At 42.6% G+C, this 25,712-nt stretch overlaps 2 protein-coding genes across 3 annotated transcripts; both read right to left on the minus strand.

Moving 5' to 3' along the window:
- lck (LCK proto-oncogene, Src family tyrosine kinase) lies at positions 1-17,782 on the minus strand. Of its 2 annotated transcripts, none has more exons than XM_062522448.1 (13): positions 17,561-17,782; positions 13,405-13,517; positions 11,823-11,883; positions 11,188-11,278; positions 10,808-10,909; positions 10,424-10,527; positions 9,795-9,944; positions 8,938-9,090; positions 6,065-6,244; positions 3,478-3,554; positions 959-1,112; positions 573-704; positions 1-396 (listed from the first exon to the last, which is right to left on the minus strand). In XM_062522448.1, the coding sequence occupies exons 2-13, from the start codon at positions 13,510-13,512 to the stop codon at positions 194-196; spliced, it is 1,515 nt and encodes a 504-aa protein (XP_062378432.1). In that variant the 5' UTR covers positions 13,513-13,517; positions 17,561-17,782; the 3' UTR covers positions 1-193. The 2 variants fall into 2 exon arrangements, with proteins under 2 accessions (XP_062378432.1, XP_062378431.1); XM_062522447.1 differs by having other exon boundaries at positions 11,188-11,302.
- Positions 17,783-20,388: 2,606 nt separating this feature from the next.
- fam167b (family with sequence similarity 167 member B) lies at positions 20,389-23,099 on the minus strand. Its single transcript, XM_062523353.1, has 2 exons — positions 22,666-23,099; positions 20,389-22,044 (listed from the first exon to the last, which is right to left on the minus strand). The coding sequence occupies exons 1-2, from the start codon at positions 22,966-22,968 to the stop codon at positions 21,781-21,783; spliced, it is 567 nt and encodes a 188-aa protein (XP_062379337.1). The 5' UTR covers positions 22,969-23,099; the 3' UTR covers positions 20,389-21,780.
- Positions 23,100-25,712: the final 2,613 nt, after the last annotated feature.

A 25,712-nucleotide genomic window follows, 5' to 3' on the forward strand; every position in this document is an offset into this window, starting at 1 on the left:
AAAAAGTCTAAATAGTTTGTTGTAAATGAATAACTGAACATAAAGTGGCACACAAAAACAGCTGACAGTAATTTATTTTTTGCCCTTTTTGTATGAAAAGTCATTTCAATCCAGGACCCTGAGTATAGTGGGCCTAATCCTTTTGCCCGGCAGCATATCTGGACACTGAACTGCTCACTAGAACAGCATGCTGTTACACGCCCTCCTGGTACTGCCTCTCGGTGGCTGTGGAGAAGTCCTCCAGGACTCCCTTCAGGTACTCAAAGGTGGGCCTCGCCTCGGGGGCCTCGTTCCAGCAGTGCTGCATGATGTCATAGAGACCATCTGGACAGTTCTCTGGTCGGGGCATGCGGTAGCCACGCTCCAGGTTCTGGATCACCTCTGGGTTAGTCATTCCTTAGAGAGACGTTGGGAGAAGAGAATGTGTTTAGCATTTGGTGACTGGAGTGAGTAGGGTATAGAATGCTAGCTTGCATAACAGGTTGACATCCTGGAGAGAGTATGGCATGATTACATGTGAACTTAGTTATAGCTGTTTTTGTACAACCACGTCTTATAAAAAGCATGGGCACCTGGGTAAGGGATCCGTCCGTATGTCACAATTTCAGTTAGCAGGACCCCAAAAGACCAGACGTCTGACTTGATGGAGAAGGTTCCATAGTTTATCGCCTCTGGGGCAGTCCATTTGATGGGGAATTTAGCACCTGCCAGACAGAAGATTTCTCATCTAATATTGACATTACAGAAACATTTGACACTAGATGGCAGCATGTCACAATTTAGCATATGAAATGGATCCTCTAGTCTAGTGTGAGGTGCAGTTCCTAACAGGGCTACTCATAATAAACCAGTCTGTACATTTACATGTGTTTGTGTGTTGTGTTTGTGTGTATGGTCTTGTGTATGGATTCATTGTGATGGGAAATAAAGCATAAAGACATAATAGCCCGTTTGTTACCATCTCTTGCTGTGTACTCATTGTCCTCTATGAGTCGAGCCAGGCCAAAGTCAGCAATCTTGCAGATGAGATCGTGTGACACGAGGATGTTTGCTGCTCGCAGATCTCGGTGGATGTAATTTTTACATTCGATGTAAGACATGCCCTCTGCGATCTGCAAGGAGCATAGCTGAATCAATTAGGAGTCCATGACTGTGAGTCACTGCATTATGTTTCTACAACATATCTGTGTATCGGCATGTGTGTGTGTGTGTGTGTGTGTGTGTGTGTGTGTGTGTGTGTGTGTGTGAGTGAGTGTCTGTTCAGAAAAAAAAACATAGCAGTAGCATTTTCCCCGTGGTTTTCATTGCAGTGACGGGGCCTGTGTACTTTGGAGGCTGAAACATCCAAATTCCTAATCCAGGGAGGGCCCTACATCCCCTGCTGTGACCTCTGACCCTGCCTTCCGTGCTCCACCCAGTTTTCACAGGCGTCTTTCAGCGCTGCTCCATGACAGGTCAGCCTACTGCTGGGCCAACGCTGTGTCCAGCTGCGAGCTCCACGGCTCCCTTGCCAACATCTCCTTTTATTTCAGTTCAACTGGCCCCGAGCGCTCATCCTGCGCTGCTGCATTGTCCGCAGAGTTTACGAGCTCGAAGAAACGGACCATCGGCTGGTTTTGATTCCCGAACTGAGAGAGTGTGTGGTGTGCTATGGACTAAAGTGTCTGCTAAACACCACTCAACTTTAACCTTCGTCTCTTTTCATGTGCCACACGGAGCTGGAGTTCTCAGTGACTTCACATGCGGGTGACACAATACCATGTAGACTCATCTAACGTGCCTGTGAGTTACGCTGGGCCCTGCTCTGTGACGACACGGTGGTGCATGGCAGGGAGGCGAGGGGGGGAGGCGAAGAGACACACGCAACAGGAACGACTTGCGGTGGTGGAGTCGAGACACGTCGGGTGGCGCATGACTGAGGAGACGGCGTTATGGCGGTGGCACCGACCGCCTCGCTGCGCGCGATCAAAGCAGCGCTCCCCTAACTCGTCTTTTGGGGTGGCGGATGGGTGGGGGGGGTGTGGGGGTGTAAGCAAGTGTATTTAGGAGGCAGTGGAGCGCAGGCAGAATGTTGAAACACCTCACAGGTAGGTGATATGAGGCCAGAGGGATTTGGAAGAAAGGAGGGGAGGTGTGTGTTGGCTCTTCATTGGAGACAGTGGGCTCAGAACACACATTAGTTTGTCTCTCTCTTACACACACACACACACACACACACACACACACACACACACACACACACACACACAGACACGCAAATACACACTTACACATTTAATATCTCTCTCTCTCTCTCTCTCTTTCGCTCGCTCGCTCAGTATCTACCTCACTGCAGGGAAGTGGTTACACATAGAGCTTTGCAAAAAAAAATAAAAAATCCCACCCAGAGAGATGTATGGACCGCTTTGAAGAGTGTTTTTTTTCCTGCAGTGCTGAAGAAACAAAGACCATGTTTGCTTCTCAGATCACTGTCTGCCTCTCCATTTTATACTGTACACACACACACACACACACACACACAAACACGTGCACAGACACACACACACACACACACACACGCACACACGGGCACACTCGAGTCTCTGCGGAGCGGCAGACTGACAAGCGGGGCCTTTCGGGAACCGTTTCAGTTGTCGTCCCCGTCACATGATGTACGAGTCTCTGAGTCTCTGGGCTAAAGACATGTAACATGGTGGCTGAATGGCAACTCTGTTCTTATCGTTGCCCAGGAACATTCTCTCACTAAGTGCTTAAGCAGAGCATCCAACAGAACAGCCCTGCCTCTATGGCTGCAGACGCTTATTGGGTTTTGAGGGTCCTCTTGTCTATGGGTTTACAACCCTTAACTCTGTTGCCCATGGTCTCAATTCCTGTCCTTCACTTTCTAACGAGTAAATGACCTCACATAATGACATGTGCGCAGTGGTAGGGATTGAGAAATGGTCAGAATTGAATTTTGCCACATATTTACTAGCGAGGTCAATGCATCTAAAGGTGAGTCTTGTTCAAATGGTTCCTAGATTTATTGGTTGTTTTGAGTGGATAAGTTTGTGTGTGTGCGCGTGTGTGTGTGTGTGTGTGTGTGTGTGTGTGTGTGTGTGTGTGTGTCTGTGTGTCTGCGTGTGTGTGACAGAGAGAGAGCACCTGAGTAAGCCTTAACTGATGGTGAGTACCCCTGTGGTGACACACTTGTATTTGGGCTACTGTCTAGACTTGCATTGTTCATCAGACTCCCCCCATGCTCAGGCATGTTTCCATTGTTAATGTTCGATTGAGACACAGGTAAGCCTCATAATGTCTGGAGCAGCCTTGCCATCTACCAGCGTAATCATGCACTCATTGTTGCATTACGGAGCTTTTCTCTGCCGAGGAATGAAAACAGCGAGCGAGAGAGCAAAAGTAAGAGAGCAAAGACTAAATACAGGTGGTGCTGGAGAGAGTGTCGCCGAGGAAATGGCGGGCTGATTGATGACTTGCCTGTGAGGCCATGTCTATGAGCGTGTTCATGTTAAGCCTCATGCCTTCTGGAGTCTTTAGAAAATCCACCAAACTGCCTGAAATACAACACAGTAGGAGCAACATGATTAAAAATACATCGGACAATGCGAGACTAACAGTGACTAACATCAACATATCATATTTCAAAAACAATTATGTATATAATAATATGTCATCCCCACCCAGTTGTTAAAAAGGATCAAAGCAGAACAAACATTTGAGGGAGCGCGGAGATTAATGAGTGGAACTATTTTGTGTTCCTGGAGTTCCATAGGGTGCGTCACGCTTTAAAATAGAGCCACAAATAGCCAGCGATTGACCAGAATAGAGAACATAACATTCCCAGGAAGTCCGCTTGCTATCCGTCAAGGTGAGGCCCTGCGGCACGGACGCTCCTCGGGCCCGCTGTTTTGTGTTTGGCGGCGGAGGGGAAAATACGGTGCCTCAGCAGAGCCCGCATGCACGCGTGCCCCGACCGGCGACCGCCATCCGTCTGAGGAAACGCTTTAAGACGAGCCTGGAAAAAAAGTCCAGAGCAGGAAGAACAAAAAAGCAGAGGAGGAGGATAGACACGGCCGACACTGCACTCTACAGACGCGCTGCTTTGATGCCCCCTTCTGCCAAAGAGGAACCATCAGGTCGAGGTCAAAAATGTCACTTTGTTTTCTGCTTTAACTTCAGATCCTGTTATAAGTCCGGCCACATTGTCTGCGGTGTTATATAAAAAAAGAAGAGATGACTGGGGAGAAAAAAAGGGCACACACTGAGTCTTCCTTTACGACAACAACAGTGGCAACAATTGTTTCCTCAGACACGTGAGCCATGCACAAAGGGAACAGGAGATTTGTTGCTTTGGCCGCCACTCTACAAGGCCTTCCCTGGCTGCGCACAAAGACGGCCCATTCACTACCAGTATCCCCAGTCACCAGTGCCCTGTGAATGAGATTACTTGTTGCCACCATCAATGTGAGGTCTTGAAAAGGACAACAAGCCTTTGAGAGGAGGAATTAAAATAAAACCAAACAATGCATATTGGATAACAGATTAGAAAGCACACTTTGCACTTGGTTTGTCCTTGGCCATGGCGCTTCAGTCACCCGTGTAAAGGGTACGAGCTCAGTGTGTTTGCCATTTGGGGTTAGGCAGTTAAAAGAGATCCAGCCCATTCTCAGAACACCTGTAACCATAACATGGTTTTATTGGTCTGGTTTGGGTTTTCTGCTGGTGGCTCCTGGGTGTATTCTTTGGTCAGAAACACAGCTGCTAGGCCATGAGAGAATGGCTCTCTTTTGGTGACTGTTTACTGACTTTAGAGGAGTCCTCTTAAAAAGACTTTGTTGTTTCTTCCATGTCTCTCTGTGGGTTGGGTTAATGGAAAGCATTGTTGCATGATGGATTTCACAGTGACTTTACGGGCTACCACAGCAGAGCCCTTCAAGACCTTATGCAAGCATAAGTGGATATATTTGGCATTGCTGGGCCTTCCCTTTCAGCACTGCTGTATTGTTGGGATATTCATTGCGCCACGGCTCCTGGAGACGAGCCATCTTGGCCATACAGAGCCACAGGTCTGCTTAGCAAGAACAATGAGTGAGTGGATCACATGCCCCTTTTATAAATCATCAGGGAGGAACTTCCCTTTTAGTGCGACTGATCAAGAAATCCATGCCTTCTCCCCTACACACCCACAGACTTCCAGGTTATTTTTGTCAGCGGTGCCTCCAAACACACCTCACTGACACTGTCCAGGGGGCATTTTCATAGTGAGCCTTTTCCACGAAACCCAGGCAAGCAATTCCAGTTGTTCTTCTTACTGTGTCAACCAGCACTGATGTCGGACACAAATTGCTCTTATCAGCTTTGTGATCATTTGATCAAATACTGTTGGTGTTGCCCAGGGGAAGTCAGTGCAGCAGAACTGTGTGAGAGTGTGTGTGTGTTTGTGAGAGTGTTTGTGTGTGTGTGTGTGAGAGAGAGAAAGAGATAAAGAAAGAAAGAGAGAAAGAGAGAGAGATGAACGAGTCATGGGCTGTGATGCATGGCTAAAAAAATCTTCCTCCTGTGCTAGTTTTCATGTTTAGTCATGAATAGCAATGATGGCATCATGACACTGACATAGGTGTTTATTTCCATAGCATCTCATGCCATGCCTGCGCGGCCTCCGGGAAGATAAGGGTTTACGAGGCTGTTGAATCCTCGATATGTGGTTTGTTGTTGAAAGGAAGCACCGTGACTGCATGCAAGTTAGCCATCCATGCAACAAAGGGTGTGTGCTACATAACTCAATAAATAAGAACACCATAAGGACACTGAGGCCAAAAGGTGAACCATTTCCAATATCTCTGTAACTACACAACTGTCAAACCATTTCACTTGGTCATTCACTCTCTCTGGAAATGTATTTAAGAATGAATTATTTGCACATTGTTAAGTAAACAGTTTGAATTTGGATTCGTAACACTGTCCACATACAAATCTGCTTTTGTTCAAACTCTCAGGCCCGCTCTGTTTTTAAGAGCAGTATACAGTGCCAGCGATCAGCAGTCCAGTGGAGGGCCTCTCTCACCGTTCTCCATGTATTCGGTGATGATGTAGATGGGCTCCGCCGTGACCACGGCGAAGAGGCGCACCAGGCGAGCGTGCTGCAGGGCCTTCATGAGGTTGGCCTCGGCCAGGAACGCACTGATGGACATGGTCCCCGCCTTCAGGCACTTGATGGCCACCCTTCTGTTGTTGTTGTACACGCCTAAATCAAAACAGAAAATTGCATTATTGTTTTGCTCATAAGGTACCTTGTATGTGTCACACCAAACCTCATCGCTCAGCTTAGACGTGGATTGTTCTGTGAGAGCCAACACCATTTGTTTATTTACACAAATCTCATGCAAACGGTGTTATCTGAACAGTAATCACTCGGGGCACAAAAGGCACAACAGTTCCTTTGATATGCTGTACATACGAGTTGCAGCCAATTCACTCTGAAAAGAAAAAAAACCCTGCACATAACAGATGCCGTATGATATGGGTGCATGCAAACGCCGAGGTGTTGACAGAGAGAAAGGGAGCGAGAGGGTGAGAAAAACAAATGCTGCGCTAGACAGCAGGAGGAAGTAGTAAACACAAACCAGGCGTTGGACCGATGGCCAGTCCCATGGAGGAGTATTTTTAACCCTGATAGACGGAGTGGGTCGCCTAATATCACATTGTGTGCGCCAAGCACAGACGGACAATGGCGAGAACACCCATCTCACACACAAACAACAGCCAGGGGGTCCGATTACCTCGGCAGATAATCCGATCATCATAACACTGCTGCTTCCTGTTTAATGCTGAGTAACGGCAGAAAGCTAATAAATAGACTTGGAGACGTATTGTCATCAAATTTCATACACCCCACCCCCCCACGCCCCCACCCCCATACACACATGTTGGTCAACAATTTCAAGGACAAGGTGGGTAATTGACACATAGGTATCTAAAGAACCACTTAAGCTACAGTTGTGGAGATTTGCTATGTTTGCACTGGCTCTCAATATCCCATATTTGCTCTCATCTCCTAAAGTTTCGTTAGATGTGGAGGGTCTTTGCACCTGCACATATTTTACAACTCATCGCTACATTTCTGTCTTTCAAGTGTTCGAGTATAAACTCATTTATATTTCAGTAGCCTAATTGTAATTGCGTTACTTGATTTAAATAAAATAGCCTACTTAGTTACATGCTCGTTACCGATAAAAGTAGTGGAGTGACAGTAATATTTATTAATAATAACACTCAACAAAATAGCCACCACTGGCCAATCAGTATTCAACAGATAAAACAAATTGGTTCCAATTCTGATGTGAGGCAGTATTACTGGTAGTAGAATCTGTTCCCATGTACTGTATTTATTCGACTGATGCTTTTATCCAAAGTGCCTTACACACATGAACTGTTACAAGGATCAGTCTCCCTGGGCACAATGTTGGTAGCTGGGAATTTAACCCACAACTTTTTCTAGCTACTGCATGCTAGAATATTTTTTTGTTGTATTAGGTCAACATACATTCATTGTTTCAAAACCTGTCTTCCATGGTTGTGCAGAGCAAGGCACTTAACCCCGAGTTGCTCTAGGCACAGTGGCCCTTGCAATATAAATGGCATAATGTATAAGTCACTTTAGATTTTTTTTAAAAAAGCATCGGCTAAATGAATGTACTGTATATATATGTACGACTAGTATGCAGACTTTTTTTACAAACACACACACACACACACACACACAAACAATCTGCGTTGTGTTGAACCCCTGCCGTCTAGCCCTGCACACGCCCAGACTCGAACCTGTGAACCAGCAGCACCTCGGATCGGGAGTCGAGCGTACAAACAATCCAGCTAAAAGCCCAGGCTACTATATAGCTTTCATGCCAGCAGCATTCTTAAGGCGTTGGGGGGTGAGGCTTACTAATGTTCTACACACACAGCTAAGCTGGCTGGCATCCGTTACACACACATACACACCGTCCCACTGACCTTACACATAACAATCACTGAATAGCTAAGGGGAGAGCATGTGAGACTTGTGGTTTACAGAATCATGATTAAGTTCTTCGGCTAGCAGCCTACATACAGCTCTGCGGTCATAATATGTACCACATACAGTACTGCTTCAGGGATGTGAGCAAATATCCCAGTTCTACAGAAGGTATCATCTCTCTCTCTCTCTCTCTCTCTCTCTCTCTCTCTCTCTTTCTCTTTTTCTCTCTTTCTTTCTCTCGCTCTCTTTCTCTGTCTCTGATAGAGAGTTGTGGATGAACTAAGGATTGATGAGATTGTGTCAACCTACGTTCACAACTTGTCAACCACGTGTTGAATTATTTACATATCGGAAAACAGCAACCCCAAGGAACCACGCAAAGCTGAAACTGCTGTAGCTTTTATAAAGGTTGCTTTAACAGGCCTGAGGCTTGTGCAAGTACCCTAGTCATCAGTGTTTGGGAAATCACAGACTGTGGAAGAAAAGCCCACACACACACACACACACAGGGGAACCCGGCCTGGTGAGCAACAGGTTCCTTTATCTAGAATAGGAAATTCATAATCACCTCCCCAGATCAGCTGAGCTCATATCGAGGGTGTTGACAGGAATAGTACATTTAAAATACCAATCGTAAATGGCTCAAAGCAGTGAAATGCTTCATGTGCTTTCCTTGAAAGAGCTTTGAAAATGAACAATGCTCAGTCCTCATGATGAACTTAAGAGACCTTTTGTGATATAGCTTTAAGTGTCACTGTAATCACTGTAATCTGTTTGTTAATGAACACAAGTCCTGACTGAGTTGTACATGGCCTATGTAGCATATATGCATACATAGAATAAAAAGTGTAACCTGTCTAAAGGTTAACCCTCGATTGCCATGGGCGGTGGTCCACACACAGATGACCATCATTCTTTCTTACCCATCCACACTTCACCGAACTGGCCGGCCCCCAGCCGACGCTCCAGCTTGAGGGACTCTCGCGGCACCTCCCACTCATCCTGCCACCAGGGCCTCTGAGGCATACGCGTCTGACTGGGCTTCACCAGCCGAGTGCACAGGCCGTCTGCATCTCCTGCAGGAGAGGAAAAGGGGGGGGGGGGTGAGAGAATGAAAGTAATAAAGAAAGTCAGACAGGAAAGTGATACGACAAAAAGAAAGAAACAGAGAGATAAAGAGAGACAGAAAACAGCAAGAAAGACAAGGAAGAAAAACAGACCAGATGGAAATGTGCATTATTTTTATCTGCTCAATACTTTCTCACACTAGACACGTACTGGTAGTTCAAAGATTGTTCAAGTGATTGAATCAGACGAAGAGGTCATGGCCTGTTATCACATGATTTCCTTCAAGAGGTACTTGTACTGCGTTTAAAGTGTCAACATTGACATGTGAATGATGCTGGTCATTAACATATCTCCAAAGCTTTTATGGAGGAGTGAAAGGAGTAATTTCACCTATTGTCATTGTAATGAAAATGGGACTCAGATATGTCATATCTCTTGAGCTTGGTTCACATTCACTCTGCCACTCTGCCACTAAATGCTTTTGTTCCTGAGCTGGGTTGCCAGGGTCACACCCTGTATGCAAACCTTCAGCTCTTCCCCGAGGCTAAAGCCAGTATCATACTCTAATGGAATGACGTAACTTTTTGGAAGAAGTGCATATGTTTTCACACACTCAGGGCTGTGTGTAAGGGTGATTTAGACACACAGACGTTGACAGCAATTGAAACAGGCCATCGAGTTTGTGAAGAGAAGCGCGAGGGAGAACACCTACGTGAGTAATGCTTCACCAGCTCCGACAGAGACGCGAACGAGATCTTGGTGGTGATGTAGTAGCCGCCACTATCGATGTTACGGATCCTGTAGTGCTTGACCACGTCTCCTGAGTTCTGGTCCATGTCCCTCACAGACAGGGAGAAGCTACCTGTTCAGAAACAGCAAATCAGCCGATGAACGAGAGGAATTGAGGCACTTCTAAACGCCGTCTCTTACACAAGCCTTACTGAACCGCTGAACCGCTGCTTGCGGCTGCACAGACAAAGTGTGCAAGCATGCAAAATGTCAAAAAGCGTGGAAACCAAAGATGTGAATAAAAGATCTCAGTGTGCAGATGAATACAGCATTCACGTGTGCCTTGATGCTTGTTACACTATCTGACTTTGTATGAAGTCATTGTGGGGTGCTGTACTGCCTGTTATTCAAAAGAAGCATTTGCCTTTATTGTTGTGTTATATAAATATACATTTAGAATTATTATGATAACTGACAAGTTTCCATACCCACCAACAAATAAATTAGTTTCCATACCCACCAACAATTAAAAACAGATCATTTGTTCTATGTCTTTATGTTCTGTGGCCCCTCTAGGTGCCCCATGTCCTTCCCTGGCACTGGTTCTCATACCTGGGGTAGTCTCACTCTCTCGGATAAGGAACGAGCCCTGTGTGTTCCCCGGAGCCAGGAGCTGCCTGTTGGCGTCATTTCGAGACAGGTTCTTGAAGAACCAGCTGCATACAGAAAGGCCAGACACCAAACAATGCCGTTAGTTGAAGTACACATTGAGTCTTCCGTGGACATTGAATTACGAGGTAAAAGTTTGTCTTGTTTTGCCTCTTTGTATGGTGTGTAAGAGTGACTTGGGTTCAACCTTCATAGGCCCAATGTGAGATAAGTGTGAAAAGTAGCTATAAATGTTCACCGTGTAAAAATAGCGCTTTTATTTGTTCAGAAACGAAATACACAAATAGGTCTGTGAGAATTCCGGTGTTGAGATGTACAGCGACTTACGGCTCGATCTCAATGGTGTTAAACTTGGCCACAAAGTTGTATGGGATGTAGCCCCTCTCTCCCGTGATCAAGGACTCTGCCATGAACCATTCAGGGTCCTCTCTTAAAAGAAACAACAACAAAAGAACCATTAAGAACATAATGATTCATCCTAAACCTGAAAGAAAGATGAGACACCACAGGAGTGATGACCAGATCCCAGTCATCTCCTTTTCTTCAAGTCCCCCCCTCGGTCTGCCCCTTTGGACTATTTCCTGGAGCTCTATCTTCTGAGGGTTTGACTCATGGTGTGAGTCAGAGGTTCTCCCCTTGACCTCAGCGTTTGCGCCATCGCCATTGGCTCCCCTGTGCCTTGGCCCCTCAGACAGACGCACTCTCACCTGTCGAGGATTTTCAGCTTCTCGCCCTTCTCGAAACCCAGGTCATCGCTGTGGCTGGGCTCATAGGAGTGCAGGGCAACAACCAGCTCGTCTGCGGAACAGACACCAAGTAGATCTATGAGATGAGTATGTTAAGGGATCATTAGCATCAGCCATTACTGTATTCAAATGGGTTTCACAGTGAATTAAATATTTCAGATATTTCTTGTGCACGGCAGCCAAATGACTGGTTTTCAGGCCAATCAAGATTACGTTGTGTGTACACTGGCAAACAATGAACTATGTGTTCAAGAAAAAAACAAGTATGGGCTAATGCCCTGGGTCCTGGGCTGCTCTACTTGGCTGGTTAGTCTACGATAAGACAGCAAAGCTAATGTTGTCTGGGGGTGGATTAAAGCAAGCAGTCTACTCCCTACACCAGATTTTTGCTTGTGAATGTCCCACTTGGCCTGCCAGACGACGTGCACATGAGCCAGCAAACTTTTCTTCAGGTTTGCACAACATCCAAACCCCCTGGTGCCCTGATTAATTAACATGCCATTCAAAACCCAGTCAGTGGGTCGCTAAGTACTCTCACATAAGCTGCATGAACGAGAAAGATTTGAGACACAGACAAAGACTCAGATTTGACATACCTAGAGGAGAGGTTGGTGGTGGATCGTACTGGGTTGGGTAGCCACTGGGGTCATCTTTGTACTAAGAGGCAGGACCATCAGTGCAAAAAGATGAATAAATACTTCTTAAATACTTGAAAATCAGTTGAACAATAGAATGGGTAAAATAAAAGCAAACTGTACACAAACTGAAGCACACAGCAAAGATATAATATCCAAATATTTATCCAAGCCATTTCTTAACTATAAGCTATGTTTATTGGCTTTTGGCAAAACTGGAAAAATACATTAAGATCAAACTTACACATACAATTTTGTTTTGTAACATCACACTTGTTTCTCCTATCTTCAAGCACAATTTACAATTAGCAGATCCTGGCTAACTCTCTCAATGTACTACCTGTTTTAGTGTAATTGCAATGTGACAGGTGAACAGTCTCATAACACAAGATCATTTTCCATGCAGCGACTGCATACTTATGTGGGTTGGCATGTTGCAAAATCTGCCGAATAATTTGTGTAAGAAAACCAGTCTGGCCTGCATTGATTCAACCAGGTTCATGCATTGAGTTTCATGTTACGTCACAGTGTACTTGGTCATTTGTATAGCAGAGAGTTTATGAAAAAAAAAAACTTCAGCCACATAATTTCACCATCATGCTACGCATACAGTATGGAGGCAGACAGCAGTAATCAGTTGGCTTTAATTAGAGGGAAGTGGTGAAGTTCCCCCTAAATTCTAAGTAACAAAAGCATGCTATGACTTTAACAAAGAGGGCAACGTTTTTCCAAACTGCTGTGTTGTTGATCATTGTTCATACATGTTTATCAGTCCCAGCATGTGTTGTTCTTTAATGTAAGTTCTCATTTGTGGTGGAGGAAGTTGTGCACGACATCTTGGTCACAGGTCAGACTGATTGTGCACACAAAGGACAATTTCCTTCTAGGTTATGTAAGGCGGGCCCAAGAATAACGGCATGGGCAAGGTATTTTTTTTCAGGTTACCATAACAACGCCAGAAACAGAATCAGTTTCATTTCTCATCACATGTTCACTGCCCATAAATTACACCTGGTGGAAATACCAGTGGAGCCCGAAACTCCTCCCATGTTTCACTTCATTCACCATAAAAATGTTCTCCTAAAAGTTACTGCTCTTCTATCTTACAGGTGTTTTGAGAAGGTTAAACGTTGTGTGAACACCATCCAAGCCCTTTTGTTGGTTCTCTTTCACAAAAGTGATTCAAAGAGTAAAATGTCTTGTTTTTGAATGAAGCAATCGTGTGGATAGGACAGGATCTTGCTCACAATGTTCAATTAGCAAGTAGATTTGGCCTTGTTATAAAAATTTGTAGATAGACTCAAAACAACACATGCAATGTCTCTGACATTGTCAATCCGTGCCCAGAAGGCTTGATATTGCACTGTGTAACATTGCTGATCAGGTAGGGTTGGCTTTGGACTAATTGAGTACCATCTTAGCGCTAAGAGACGTTGAATATTGACATCAAAGAGACATCTCTTCCATGGTGTTACTTTGCTCTTTTAAAGTAAGGCTCAAAGACTGCACCGTGTCCTGGTAAAGATGTGCGGCACACACTCACCGGATTGAGAGAGTCTGGAGGGAGAGGGCAGTTGCACTGATCACACTTTTCATCCAGGTGCTCCTGCCAGTCCTCATCATAGTAGTCAGAGCTGCAGTTGCACCCCATGGTCTCTGTGATGGACCAGAGGTGACCAGAGGAGGACAGAGACAGAGGAGGTAAGGGACAAACATGAATGACTAAAGTAACTGAAGAGATGTGATTATAAGTCAGATCAAATAAGGTCTTACTGGAATATCAGACATGGAATGATGTCGGAGGTCAAACACAAGTGCAACATGCCCATGCTCATGCTTACCAAGACAAAGGACACTTAATGTTCAGTGCAACCTCTGAATTACGAATTCCTACATTTTCTAGCTATAACTCTGAGGCAACTTTTACATGTAAATACGTTTTGGAGTGTGTGGATCATGATGACCACTTGGTCACCCTGTCGATAGTTGAGCAAAAACAAAAGAAAATGTGAATGTGAAAAAAGCACTTTACAGTTTCTCTTGATTGCTTTGATGCAAGTAATGAAGCTGGGACCCACTTGATCTTGATTTTCAGCTTTTTAAATAGTGTTCAACTATCTTTTGCAAATGGTTTAACACATTTTCACTGGGTTAACACGTTTCACAATGTTTTTCAAAACATTTAACACAGTTCCCATACAAAGACTCCCAACTTCATTGGGTGTGAAACCAATGAAAAACATGTATTCTCACAGCTAATAGATATTGCTTGCAAAATTATGAACTTGTGAATGTGTTAATCTCCTTTGCACAATAATCCAATCAGCAATCATTCATTGTAAGAGATGCCATGTCTGTTCTGTGCTGCTATTTGTAAGTCTAGGCACATTTAGAGATTTAGATTTTGCCTATTTTAAGTTGTTATAGTTGTAGTTAAATGTTTGAAAGTGTTTGGGTCTTTTGCAAGCAAACTGTGGCATTTTGGCCACAGTGTTTCTGTTTAGTGCTTCTGTGTTAATTGTTTTGAAAACGTGATGTCAGAATTGACAATAGCATTAAAGCAATCGAGAAAAACTGTAATACTGTACACATTTCATAAAATGGCATATAATCCTAAATATTTAGAATATTTAACTCTAAAATATTAAGGATAGTATAGTAACCCTCCCAACACAGCAAACTGGTGTGATTTATTCAACAGAGAGTAATGGACGTATTTATAGACAATCCATCAAGATCATGGCTTCATAGGTGAATTGAGCTATTTAAACTACAGTAATTGAGTATTGAACAAGAGCTATTGAATGCCATTGAGTGTCAAGAATTGCGTCCTTAAATAGACAAAGAAATCTATCCCATTACAGTTTTTTTACTATAGCTTAAAAACTAAGGTACAAAGTATTCCACAGTGAGCGAAGCCTTACACTCAAGGAGCAGAACATCAGCTCAGATCTGCACAACTATACCAATGCGCATATTCATATTCATATGATTATACGATGGTAGTATGGTTATAATTTTTTCAACCCTCAATGGCATAAGATAGAATCACACACAAAAATGAGAAAACAGTATCATTAGATATCATTGTTTAAAAGAAAACATAAACATAACACCCCATGCGTTCCTACATACAGTACCACCTGTATGGCACATGTGGTCCCTACATGGCTACGGTCTTGTTCTTACAGTAACACATTTCTCTTCAGACACAGAAAACTCAAATAATGTCTCGTCTGTCATTTCAAGGCACTACCTGCTGCACACCCATGAACCCTTTGTTTAAAAAACAATGTGTATAAAGACACTTGAACACACTTGACACACTGAAGGTGCTTAACTGTAAACTCAACAATAAGTCCTAAATAAAAATGTTGTTGACAATAAGTTGTCAAAGGCTGAGAATTATTGTAGGCTATGGTTTTGCAGATTTGGTATGGGGCTATATGGGGTAATGGGGATATAGTGGCAGGTGGCAGGTTTACTGTAAAAACTTGGGTGGAAGAGATTGAAGACATATTGTAGTGTAGTCTGGTTTTCACCATACTGCAGGCAGGGTTCACCCAGCCTAAGTGTACTTCACAATGTGGAGAGGGAAAAAGTTCTCAATGTACAGGTCTGGTCTTATTGTTGTGTTTGGTCAGTATATTCTTGTACTCTTGTAAATGATCCTCTAGTACTTGAAGAGTATTTGTGGAAAAAAATCATGCGTACACTATATCCTATAAACCTGTTTTGTCCACTATGTTTTGTGTTGAGTATATTCATGTGAAACTGATTCAAACATAATCAGCATATGATGGTTGTGTTTAGGATATGACAACGAAATAGAGTTTTGATAAATAGTTTTATAAATTTAATAAAACTGTAAGAATCTGGAAGTCAACACTAGGGCTGGTTCAAGTGATTTTTGTTTCATTTTATTCCGAATCAAAAATGCAAAAATAATCGGTATTACAGGATATTATAGGTTATTATAGAGCCAAAAGATATTGTGGCTATGGCTAGGTTATTTTGTGTGTGTGTGTGTGTGTGTGTGTGTATGTTTGTGTATGCTGTTGTGTATGTATGTGTTTGCGTGTGTGTGTGTGTGTGTGTGTGTGTGTGTGTGTGTGTGTGTGTGTGTGTGTGTGTGTGTGTGTGTGTGTGCGTGTGTGCGTGTGTGCGTGTGTGTGTGTGTGTGTGCGCGCGCATCTGTGTCTCTATGTGTGTCTCTTTATACTAAACGTGTGCATAAGAATCCAAGCCTCTGTTGGCCCATCTCCCTTTGGGCAGGTCAAGACGGAGGGTCAGTGGGCCGATCGCAGGGGCTGCAAGTCCCCAGGGTCCAAACCCGTGAGAAATTATACTGCTGAGTCGGGAAAAGTCTGACCCCCACAGTGCAGAGGGGTATGAGGGAGAGGATGGGAGGGGGTGCCTTTGGGAACATCGCCCATATCTGTGCGCGATATCTAAACAGAGTCACTATTTTCCGCTCTGGAGAGGCAAGGGTCAAACCCCTCTGATTTATCAAATTAGACGAAATGATTGTCGGCTATGCCGCCCATCTCTATTTGTAGCATGTAGAATTACATGTTTTTATTTCATAGTTCATAGTGCATTGTATGCTGATTTCCTGTTGTAAACTGCTGAAATCAAGTTAGAGAGGTTGCTGTTACCTAAAGCCTTTAAATTAAACATCATAATAGAACATAATTTCCCAATGGATCGATGACAAGAAGTAACAATGACTCTGAGGCCTACTTTTACAATGTTTTTGCCTGCTTAAAATGTGTAGTTTGTAAACTTGCCTACTGAAAGTTTGTAAAAATGTCCCACTCCTCCCCGGAAGTAATGAACAAAAATTGTCAATGTTTTTTAATTGAAATGGTTTGGTGTTAGATAATCTGATAAGATAGAGTTAGTCGGCCTTAGAGCATGTCAACTAACATGACTAAAAAATGGACATTAAACAGTGTTCTGATAAATAGCTTAACAACTGTAAAACTCAGGCCTATAAATATCTCAAAAGGATTGTTGTCAGTTCACAACTCTTGTCCCATAAAGAAACTTCACACAAGAGTGTCAGGTCTCAGGATATCCTGTACATCAACACATTTGTTTCACTTGTGTAAAACAACACTGCCAGAATTATGTTTTTTTTGTTTGTGGATTTGTAGCTTTTAATTTACTGTCATCTCAATTTTTTAGATTGTCAAGTATCGCGTAGTGTTTTTGAAATAAACTTTTAGGAGATCATGACATTTAAACATTTGCCATAATACAATTTTATATAATGATATACATAATTCAAAATAATGTCAAGTGTGGTTTTGAGTCTTTTTCACATTCAGTTGCATTGTAACTGATATGATTCAAACATGACATGATATATCTGCATCATTCACTTTCACAAAGACTTTTAGAAGAAGCCTTTAAATCCTCATGCAAGGATAGGCGAAATGTATAATGATTTCATTTTCTAGCTCATTTTTAGTAAATATCCAATATCATTGGAAATCCCCTGAATTCACTTAAATTTTTTAAAAATTAAGAAAACAGGCTTTTATTCACATTCATACAGTATCTTGTTCCACATGTTTTTTTATTGTTGTTGTTGTTTTTTTAAATCTTATTCACTGAATAAATTCGAATTCTTATAAAATAAAGATTGGGCAATTTGAAGACATGCAGTTCAGTTGATGGATTCTTTCACTTACCTTGTGAAGTCTGCCCAGCGCTTTGTCAGAGTTAACGTTCCTTGCGTTTACTGGTAAGAGGCCCTGGTTCGGCTCTCCATGTCCATATCCTTTACAGAAACATACATGAAGCCTTTACAAACAGGCCTGATGAAATTTCGGAATTTGTTCGTAATATGTCTCAAGAACGTCTAACTCGGTTCGAACAGACATGTGCCACATAAGAATCAGCAATCAACATGAGCGAGAGGATTGCATCCTGTGCTCTACACCTAAACGCACACACACACTCAAACACACACACTCACACACACACACACACACACACACACACACACACACACACACACACATGCAACACACATACACACGTCTTACCACGGCAGTGGAGAGCAAGCAACCCAAAGCAAGCTTCCTGTCGTTGAGAGGCTTAGCTCTTCACCCAGCTTGGGCTCACAGGTGCCTTCCACACAGATGTGTGCTGGAGAACGTTAAGCCTCACAGGCGAAATGGGTCAGGGTGTCCCCCCCCTGTATAGTCTGTGGATTCCTGACATTTAACAGCTATGGTACCAACCACTGCTAAACTGATAAGGTTAGGATGAACTTTTGTTGCTCATCTTCACATGTTTGGGTATGGCATTGGCATTACCAACTTTGTCTTAGTCGACATCCAGAAGAATAGTGAAAGATTTAACATGGATATTATCATGTAGACATGTAATGTTGTAGCATTAATACCCAAGAAATACTGACTATATCATTTCAGAAATGTATTTTGTGCTGATGCAAAATGTTGTGATAAATGTTTTCATCTGTTGTTGAATAAACAAATGCTTGGAGGCCTTCTTGGGTTGAACCAATAAAACCCCCAAGGGGCAATTTCTGTGTACAATGATTTATTTATTGTGATTATATTATTTCCTGTGTGCAAGAATCCAGAGGGAGCTCTCCATCGCTCTTCAAGAATGCTGCACATGAATAAAACTGCCTCAATACCAAGCAGCAGCAGCAGTATGGAAAGAAAGATAGCTGCAATTCCTGAGACAACATCAATGGGGATTGTTAATTATTGATGCAGGGATAAACAGTCACAAATCACACACACACACACATACACACGCACACGCGCGCACACACACACACACACACACACACACACACACACACACACACACACACACACACATTGTGGCCTGTATGCCATTCTGTACTCTTGAGTAACCTTTAGGGCTAAAATTGCTATCCACCACATTGAGGCTTGTAAAGACAATCTGACTTGTTCTCTATGGTGTCGTGTCCGCCATCTGCCTTCAGTCTGAGGGTTCTGTTCTCATCACTGAGGCTGCCGCACATTCTTTTGTTGCGGTAGCAGGCTGCAGCTACAGCATCTACGGCAGGAAGTAAGCCAAACACACAGGAAGTGTGAGAGCAATAAACTGTAGTCTGCAATGGGAAGATCAATGTTCAAACATGAAACATAAACAGGCTCACCTTCTGTCTTTTTCCACTCAAGAACATTATGTTGGTGAAATAAAGAATTGAAATGTATCAGAGTGTACAGGTTCTTTCAGCTCGATTTAGCATGCTTTAGCAGGGACATTTCTATATTTGTGCAAGTGATAAAGACAATTCAGAAAAACATATTTCCTTGACTTCTATTACTCCTTCTGTCATATGACAAACACTGAAAAGTACTTAACCTCACTGTATATGCAAAAACACTAACATACACAAACATGCGTGCAAGCGCACGCACACACACACGCACGCACACACACACACACACACACACACACACACACACACACACACACATACACACACACACACACACACACACACACACACACACAAACACTAACCTAGCATAGCCATAATACCGTATCTGGCTCTATACGTGAGTTCAGTGATCTCAACAAGGTCAGTGAAATAAGATTCTTTACTTGCAATGGGACTCACTCTGGTTCATCTGATGTTTTCCCTTTCTGTCATAATCAGACGAACCTGTTTGACTCTGTTTGCAAAGGATTTCTGAGCTACCTCACTGATATAACACTGTTTTTAAAGAAGTAATGCTTTTGAGAAACTAGGTCCTAATCGTCTCATATTCACATCTTGGTCGGGCTGTTTCATTGAGTCTAAGATGGAGAGGTAGACCCGATCAAATTGCATTCTAAAAGCTCACCCCTTTCTTTCCTTCTAAAGCTCACATGCCAGGGTTATTCAAGTTCTTGTGTTGTTCCGCTTTTGTTCAGTGGGGCCAGAACTATTTGTATATGAACTACAAAAGCACTGGTGTTTGTATTCGGGCGTCTTGAAAATGAAATTCAAACTACTTTCAGTTGGATAGGTTGCCTATATATTTCAAAGACGCCTTACAGCCCCAAGAAATACTTCAGGATCTTTGTCCATTTTTTTCTTTAAAAAAAAAAAAACCCTTATAATTTCAATTTACTCAGTCTGTGAAAGTGTCAGTCAATCCATCACTTTCTCTGATATCATATGTGATGTCATTCACCTTTAAGTTGAATGGTGTATCTAAGCTGTTTGCCCTAAATGCATTCCTGTCCTTTCATTGGAAATGCAGAGGTATTTGTATATTATATTACAGGATAGTTTCTACAATTATTGTTGTATCATCTTAACATAAATTTTTTCTTGTTATACTGTGAATGCACAAGTAAATAGGCGTTCATGATATATTTCATATGAAGTCAATCTTACAGCACATTTTGGTGATATAAATCTATAGTGCTAGTATGATCGACATCAGTTGTAAGAGCATGGGATTCTGGTGAATGTATGTGTGCTTGTGCTTGCATTTCAATCAATTCATTCATGGTCAAGTACTGTTCAGTGTGTTTATTGTTTGGAATAAAACTTCTGAAAGAAACTTCTACTTTCAGAGAACGTACATACATTCAAAAATACATCCCATCATTAAGCTTTCTCATATGTGACATGACATGAATTACTTATTCTGGAAAATATAGTAAGGCATTTTTACAAACAATTTGTTATATATTCTTTTTTTTATTCTTTGTCATTTTGACATCTTTCACAATATTATTATAATATAATATAAAATAATATTACATTTAAAATGTTATAATATATGCTATCAGGCTAATATACTATCTATACATCTGTATAATTGTACATAAGGATCGTACTAAAACATTCTGTGAGCACATCTGAACCCAGATGAATTCAACGTGTGCTTTTATGACACCTGACTTTGCTTGATAAACTAAAGGTGCACCCATTTGCAAGTGCATGGAAAGCATTCATCCCCAAATACAAATCTGTAAAATGATGTGCATACTTCACAGCACATTTCCGTGTATGCGGTGGAAAGCTTCAGTATGAGCCAGAGAGACGTGCAGATCAAATGGGCCGAGTACACACGGGGGGCGCAACCTGCCATCAATCCCCTTCACTTCAGCCATAACCCCTCTACCGATCCCAGCTATTTCCAGTGCCTGGGGAACAAGTGACAGAATGTTGGACCACGACCTCCTGCTTCCTGTGTGACTGGTGTTGCGGGAGCTCTGCCAGGTCTGGATAAGGGCGCACGTTTCTTTTTTGTCTGCTTCCCTTTGCCTGCTGTGCGAGCGCCTGCCCGACATGCTTTTCCACACCTCTGTAGGAGACGCTGACGATGACGGGAGCTGCTCCTCTCGCCAGAGCTCCAACTTGTGCACGACCGTGAATGTCCCATGCATTCTCCAGAACACATGACGCTGGTTAGTGCCTGTGCACGTGACTTTTTTTATGATGAGTGGCAGTTATATATTTTTTTTGCTTGCTAGGGATGTCATTGTGCTTTATGACACCTGGAGTTTGTATTTCAGTACAAGTGAGTTGCTTAAACCTGATAGGTGTTTAGGTGAAGCAGTTATAGGGGTGGTGTGAGACCTGATATGTTTCTCCAAACTTGTATTACTGTGGAGCAACTACTGTAGTCTGTCCTCATCTGTGCAATCTGACACTGGAGCCCTGCGGAAGGACAGAATCTGAGCCAAAACCTCTTCAGCAACCAACAGTATCCCATAACAGGGCTCGACTCAAATCAATGGTGTATATGGCTCTTCAATTCCTGTTCAATTTGTCATCGGTCCATTGATCCTTTATGTGTTTTATGCTTACCTACCACATGCAGCCAAGCACACAACACATAGCCTGCACAGAGCAAAAAGAGTTTTGGTTTTTTTGAGTCGTCAACAGAGTCGACCTCACTCAACAGAGGGAGAATCGGCGAGAGTTGATGTTCATCTTGGTGAGGCCCAGGTGCTTGAGTGGCGTGGACAGGGCGAAGGCGGCCTTCATGGGGATGTCGCACAGCAGGTCGGACTCCTCGCCGCACTCCTCCAGCTCGTAGGTGGCGTCGTCCAGCATCTCCTTGTGCCGGTGGCACACCTGCTCCACCTTGATGCGGTGGATCTCCGCTCGCAGGCGGATAAGCTGCCGGGCCAGCCGGTTATCCTGAAGCTGCATCTCCCTCTGAAGGGAGAGAGAACAGAAGGAGCATGCAAGCTTGTTATCACATGTGAGAGACAAGATCTGGTTATCTCATAGGGCAAATGTAACTGACACATGCTGCAAACAGGGGATAAATGTCTTTCAAAGTAAACAATGTAAATTCAGATCTAAATGTATTAAATACTGGAATAGATCCAATTCACCAATAGACTGATAGATAGATATAAAGAGATAGAGAGAGAGAGATGGAAAGAGAGAGATGAAAGAAAGAAGTGAACAGTCACTCTAATTTGACTAGAGATCTACTGTCTGGTTTTACTCCCCTCACAATGGAGCCAAAGGAGATGAGAATAATTTGAGGTAAATGCTTTCATCTCTGATGCTGGCTTATCTTCTGCATTTACATAATGACTTCGCCTATTATAACGCAAAGACCATGATGGAGACGGCTTTCTTCAATGGAAAATGAGTCATACACTTGCGCACAGCCCTGATTCTACAAGGGTATCATAAATTAATTCCAAATGATATGTATGATGATAATATCGTAACAATAAAAATGACTTATCGCTTAGGAAAGCAGTTCACTTTAGCTTTGCGATGTGATTCATTCTCTCACAGGTAAAAAGGCAGGATACTCACCAGTTCACTCCGAAGCCAAGACAAGGCATCGTCGATAGTTTCAAAACCACAAATATTCCGAACAGTTGGATCTGAATTCTCATCTATGGAAACTTCAATCGGGCTTGGTTGCTCGTCCGTATCTTCACTGTTTGAAACGTCTGCGTTCTCTTTCCAAGGCCGGCTTTCCAATCGTTCCTTCCACTCAAAATATGATGGTCTACGTGTTTGCAATTTAAGTTTTTCAGTGAGCGCCTTAACGCTGTCTAAATCCTCCGTCTCTCCTTCGGAGATGTCATCACCACCTAGTTCTTTGAATTCCATCCTGGATCACAGGCGCTGAGCAGCAGTGAAAGTCAGAAACTTGGGAAAGTAAAGAACTTGGGAAGCTTCTCAACCAATCCGTGCCTTGTCTTGTGCAGACCTGTGAATAGTAGCTCAGCCTCAGAGTTTACAAATGGATGTAAGCTGTATTTATATCGCCTACCGACAGGGAATATGGTGACCGCCCATCCTAATTAAATGCGTGGGCGTGTGTACAGGAGTTCAGGATACATTTTCATATAGGGCTGAAGATTATCTAAAAATAAGAACACATGACTACTTCAAACTAGACTCCCCAAACATGAATGTCACACCAGTGTGCCATATCACAAGTTAAGCGACTTTCCCCCATGATTTTTAGGCTAACCTTCATCACTTTTGGCTAGAGCCTTGCTGGACAAAAAAAGGAGACTTAGGGCTACTGACTATATCAAATCAGCTAAACAAAAATAATTAGAATATTTTTTCCCATTTCATTTCCTTTTCATTTAATTTTTTTAGTAAAAGTAAAATATGTTGCCAGTCTTCTCGTGAGCTAAATTAGTTCAGTATTCTACTATAAGAACATAAAATAGCATGCGCAATGCAACGTCGACAATGAATATGTCAACTTCATCATTGACATCTACTCAGTACACAGTAGACTCAGTCACAGACATGCATAAGACCAACTGTAAAGACACCATCACCCTCTGCTGGCCACAGCGCTCCATGACAATTTGAGTATGCTTGGCAAACTCTGCAAGACTCTTACGCTAAAAAAAGCTTTTTCTTTTCAAGAAATGTCCCTGATTTTTATTTGAGAAATCTCATATGAGCTCATGCATACTCATAACTTAGACTGAGGACCGCTATTCAATAATAATAATAATCATCCTCGTCATCCTCATCATCCTCATCATCTTTATGCATACAGTAGAACAGCACTTTTGTGGTGGTCATGGTTTTATGCAATTTTCCGTGTACAAGGAAGTGATTATAGGTCTTGAGATAGATAGATAGATAGATAGATACTTTATTAATACTGATGTAGTTTCAACTTCAACTGGTAAACCAAGCCCGACCTGCCGGCTATTGGATTTCGTCCTGCAGCTCAGGCTAGGAATTTGCACATCTCTCCTGCTTCCTGTCCACATTAACTGGAACTTATCCAACACCCCTGCATCATTGGTCTGATTGATTGAAGGGCTCTCCAAATGCGTACAGTCATTAACTATGCCCATTGATATGCCTCTTGTGCAGTAGAAATACAGTGCAAACTCCCCAGACTAATGTTCAATCTTAAAACAATTAAGCTTAGTCTGGTGATAGCCAAACTACTTGTCACTGATAATCAGAGCTCCGGCCACAGTTTCATGGAACATCATTCATGGGCACTCAGACATCAGTCAAGTGGGTGGATAGAGAACTACAACTTGGTAAAAATTTTTTATCAATTTTAGGTTGTAAAGAACTCAAACAAATAGTAAACAAATTGGCTATAACTGTAAACTAGGGCTAGATAAATAAATCAATCAACGTGTAAATAATAATAATAAAATAATTCAAGCTAAAGTGGGGAAGGGCTGAGAGGGGTGTGGCGTGGGATGTAGGGTGAGGCGTAGCCTGTGTAAACGCAAACAACTGGAAAGTTTTCAGACTTTTGAAGTTTTCCACATTATTTAATGTTTCTGATTTGTCTTAGAAAGAAGTAAAATCTAAATTTCTAAAAACTAAAAGACTGACATAACTTTGTTATGATGCTTTCTTATCAATGGTCCTTGAGATGCTTCTACAACTTGATTTGAGTCCATCTGTGCCTAAATGAATTCGGACATTACTAGCAGAGGCACACATCTGTCTATATAAGGTCTCACAGTTGACGGCGTATGTCAGAGTGAAAAGCAAATAACAAGGAGGAGAGAATTGTCCTTAGACGTGCGAGACAGTATTGTGTCAAGAAACAGATCTGGGGAAGGATACGAGAACATTTCTGCAGCATTCAAAGTGCCCAGGAGCATGGTAGCATCCATCATTCTCAAATGGAAAACTTTTGCAACTAGCAACAGTCTTCTTAGATCTGTCCGCCTAGCCAAACTGAGTTATTGGGGATGAAGGGCCTTGGTCAGAAAGGTAACCAAGGACTCAATGGTCACTATGAATATCCAGAGTTCCTTTTTCAAGATGAGAGAATCTTACATAAGTGTTTCATTTCATTTAGTTGCGGAAAATATGTTGTGTGTACATCTTTGAATCAATATGATACACAATTGCATGGCTGCATGCACAACAATGTGTGCCAAAGGTGGATGTGTGGCTTACGGTTATGATAAATATAAACAGTGGGTGTGGCAGCTGCATGCAAGAGTGAGCTAAGCAAACCTAAGGAGGAAATTATGCAGCAGTTCCGCTGTCAAGCCAGCCAGAAGTGTGCTGCGTGCGTAACCATAGGTTAAGTAAAGTTATAACTGAAGTATTATTGTGTGGAATGTACAGGCCTATAGCCTATGGTGCTATAACCAACGCAGACCAGAGGGAGATAAGACCAAATTTGAAGTGTAATCATAAAAAATGCAACATCCTACAGTAGGCTATGTTGCCACATCATGATCACTATTCAAGTGAAAGGTCACACTGGCTACATTAACGTAATATAACGTAACATTATGCAATAAATAAAGGACTGTTAGGCTACTTCAAGATGTTTCTGGTGGCGAGGACATTGGTTTAGAGTCTTCTCTATGTGAGGAAACGAGCTCACTTCC

This window comes from Sardina pilchardus, chromosome 20 (genome assembly GCF_963854185.1).
Source record: "Sardina pilchardus chromosome 20, fSarPil1.1, whole genome shotgun sequence".
Taxonomy (NCBI): Eukaryota; Metazoa; Chordata; class Actinopteri; order Clupeiformes; family Clupeidae; genus Sardina; species Sardina pilchardus.

What these genes read in the sequence shown, in the direction of transcription:
- lck (XM_062522447.1), bottom strand. Translation starts at nt 13,512, where the DNA reads ATGGGGTGCAACTGCAGCTCTGACTACTATGATGAGGACTGGCAGGAG. An exon ending in AAGCTGAAAATCCTCGACAG is followed by an intron (nt 10,910 to 11,187) that starts GTGAGAGTGCGT and finishes GTTTCTTTTAAG; the next exon opens with AGAGGACCCTGAATGGTTCA. An exon ending in CACCGAATACATGGAGAACG is followed by an intron (nt 3,555 to 6,064) that starts GTGAGAGAGGCC and finishes GTTGTATTTCAG; the next exon opens with GCAGTTTGGTGGATTTTCTA.
- fam167b (XM_062523353.1), bottom strand. Translation starts at nt 22,968, where the DNA reads ATGGAATTCAAAGAACTAGGTGGTGATGACATCTCCGAAGGAGAGACG. An exon ending in CTTGGCTTCGGAGTGAACTG is followed by an intron (nt 22,045 to 22,665) that starts GTGAGTATCCTG and finishes CTCTCCCTTCAG; the next exon opens with AGGGAGATGCAGCTTCAGGA.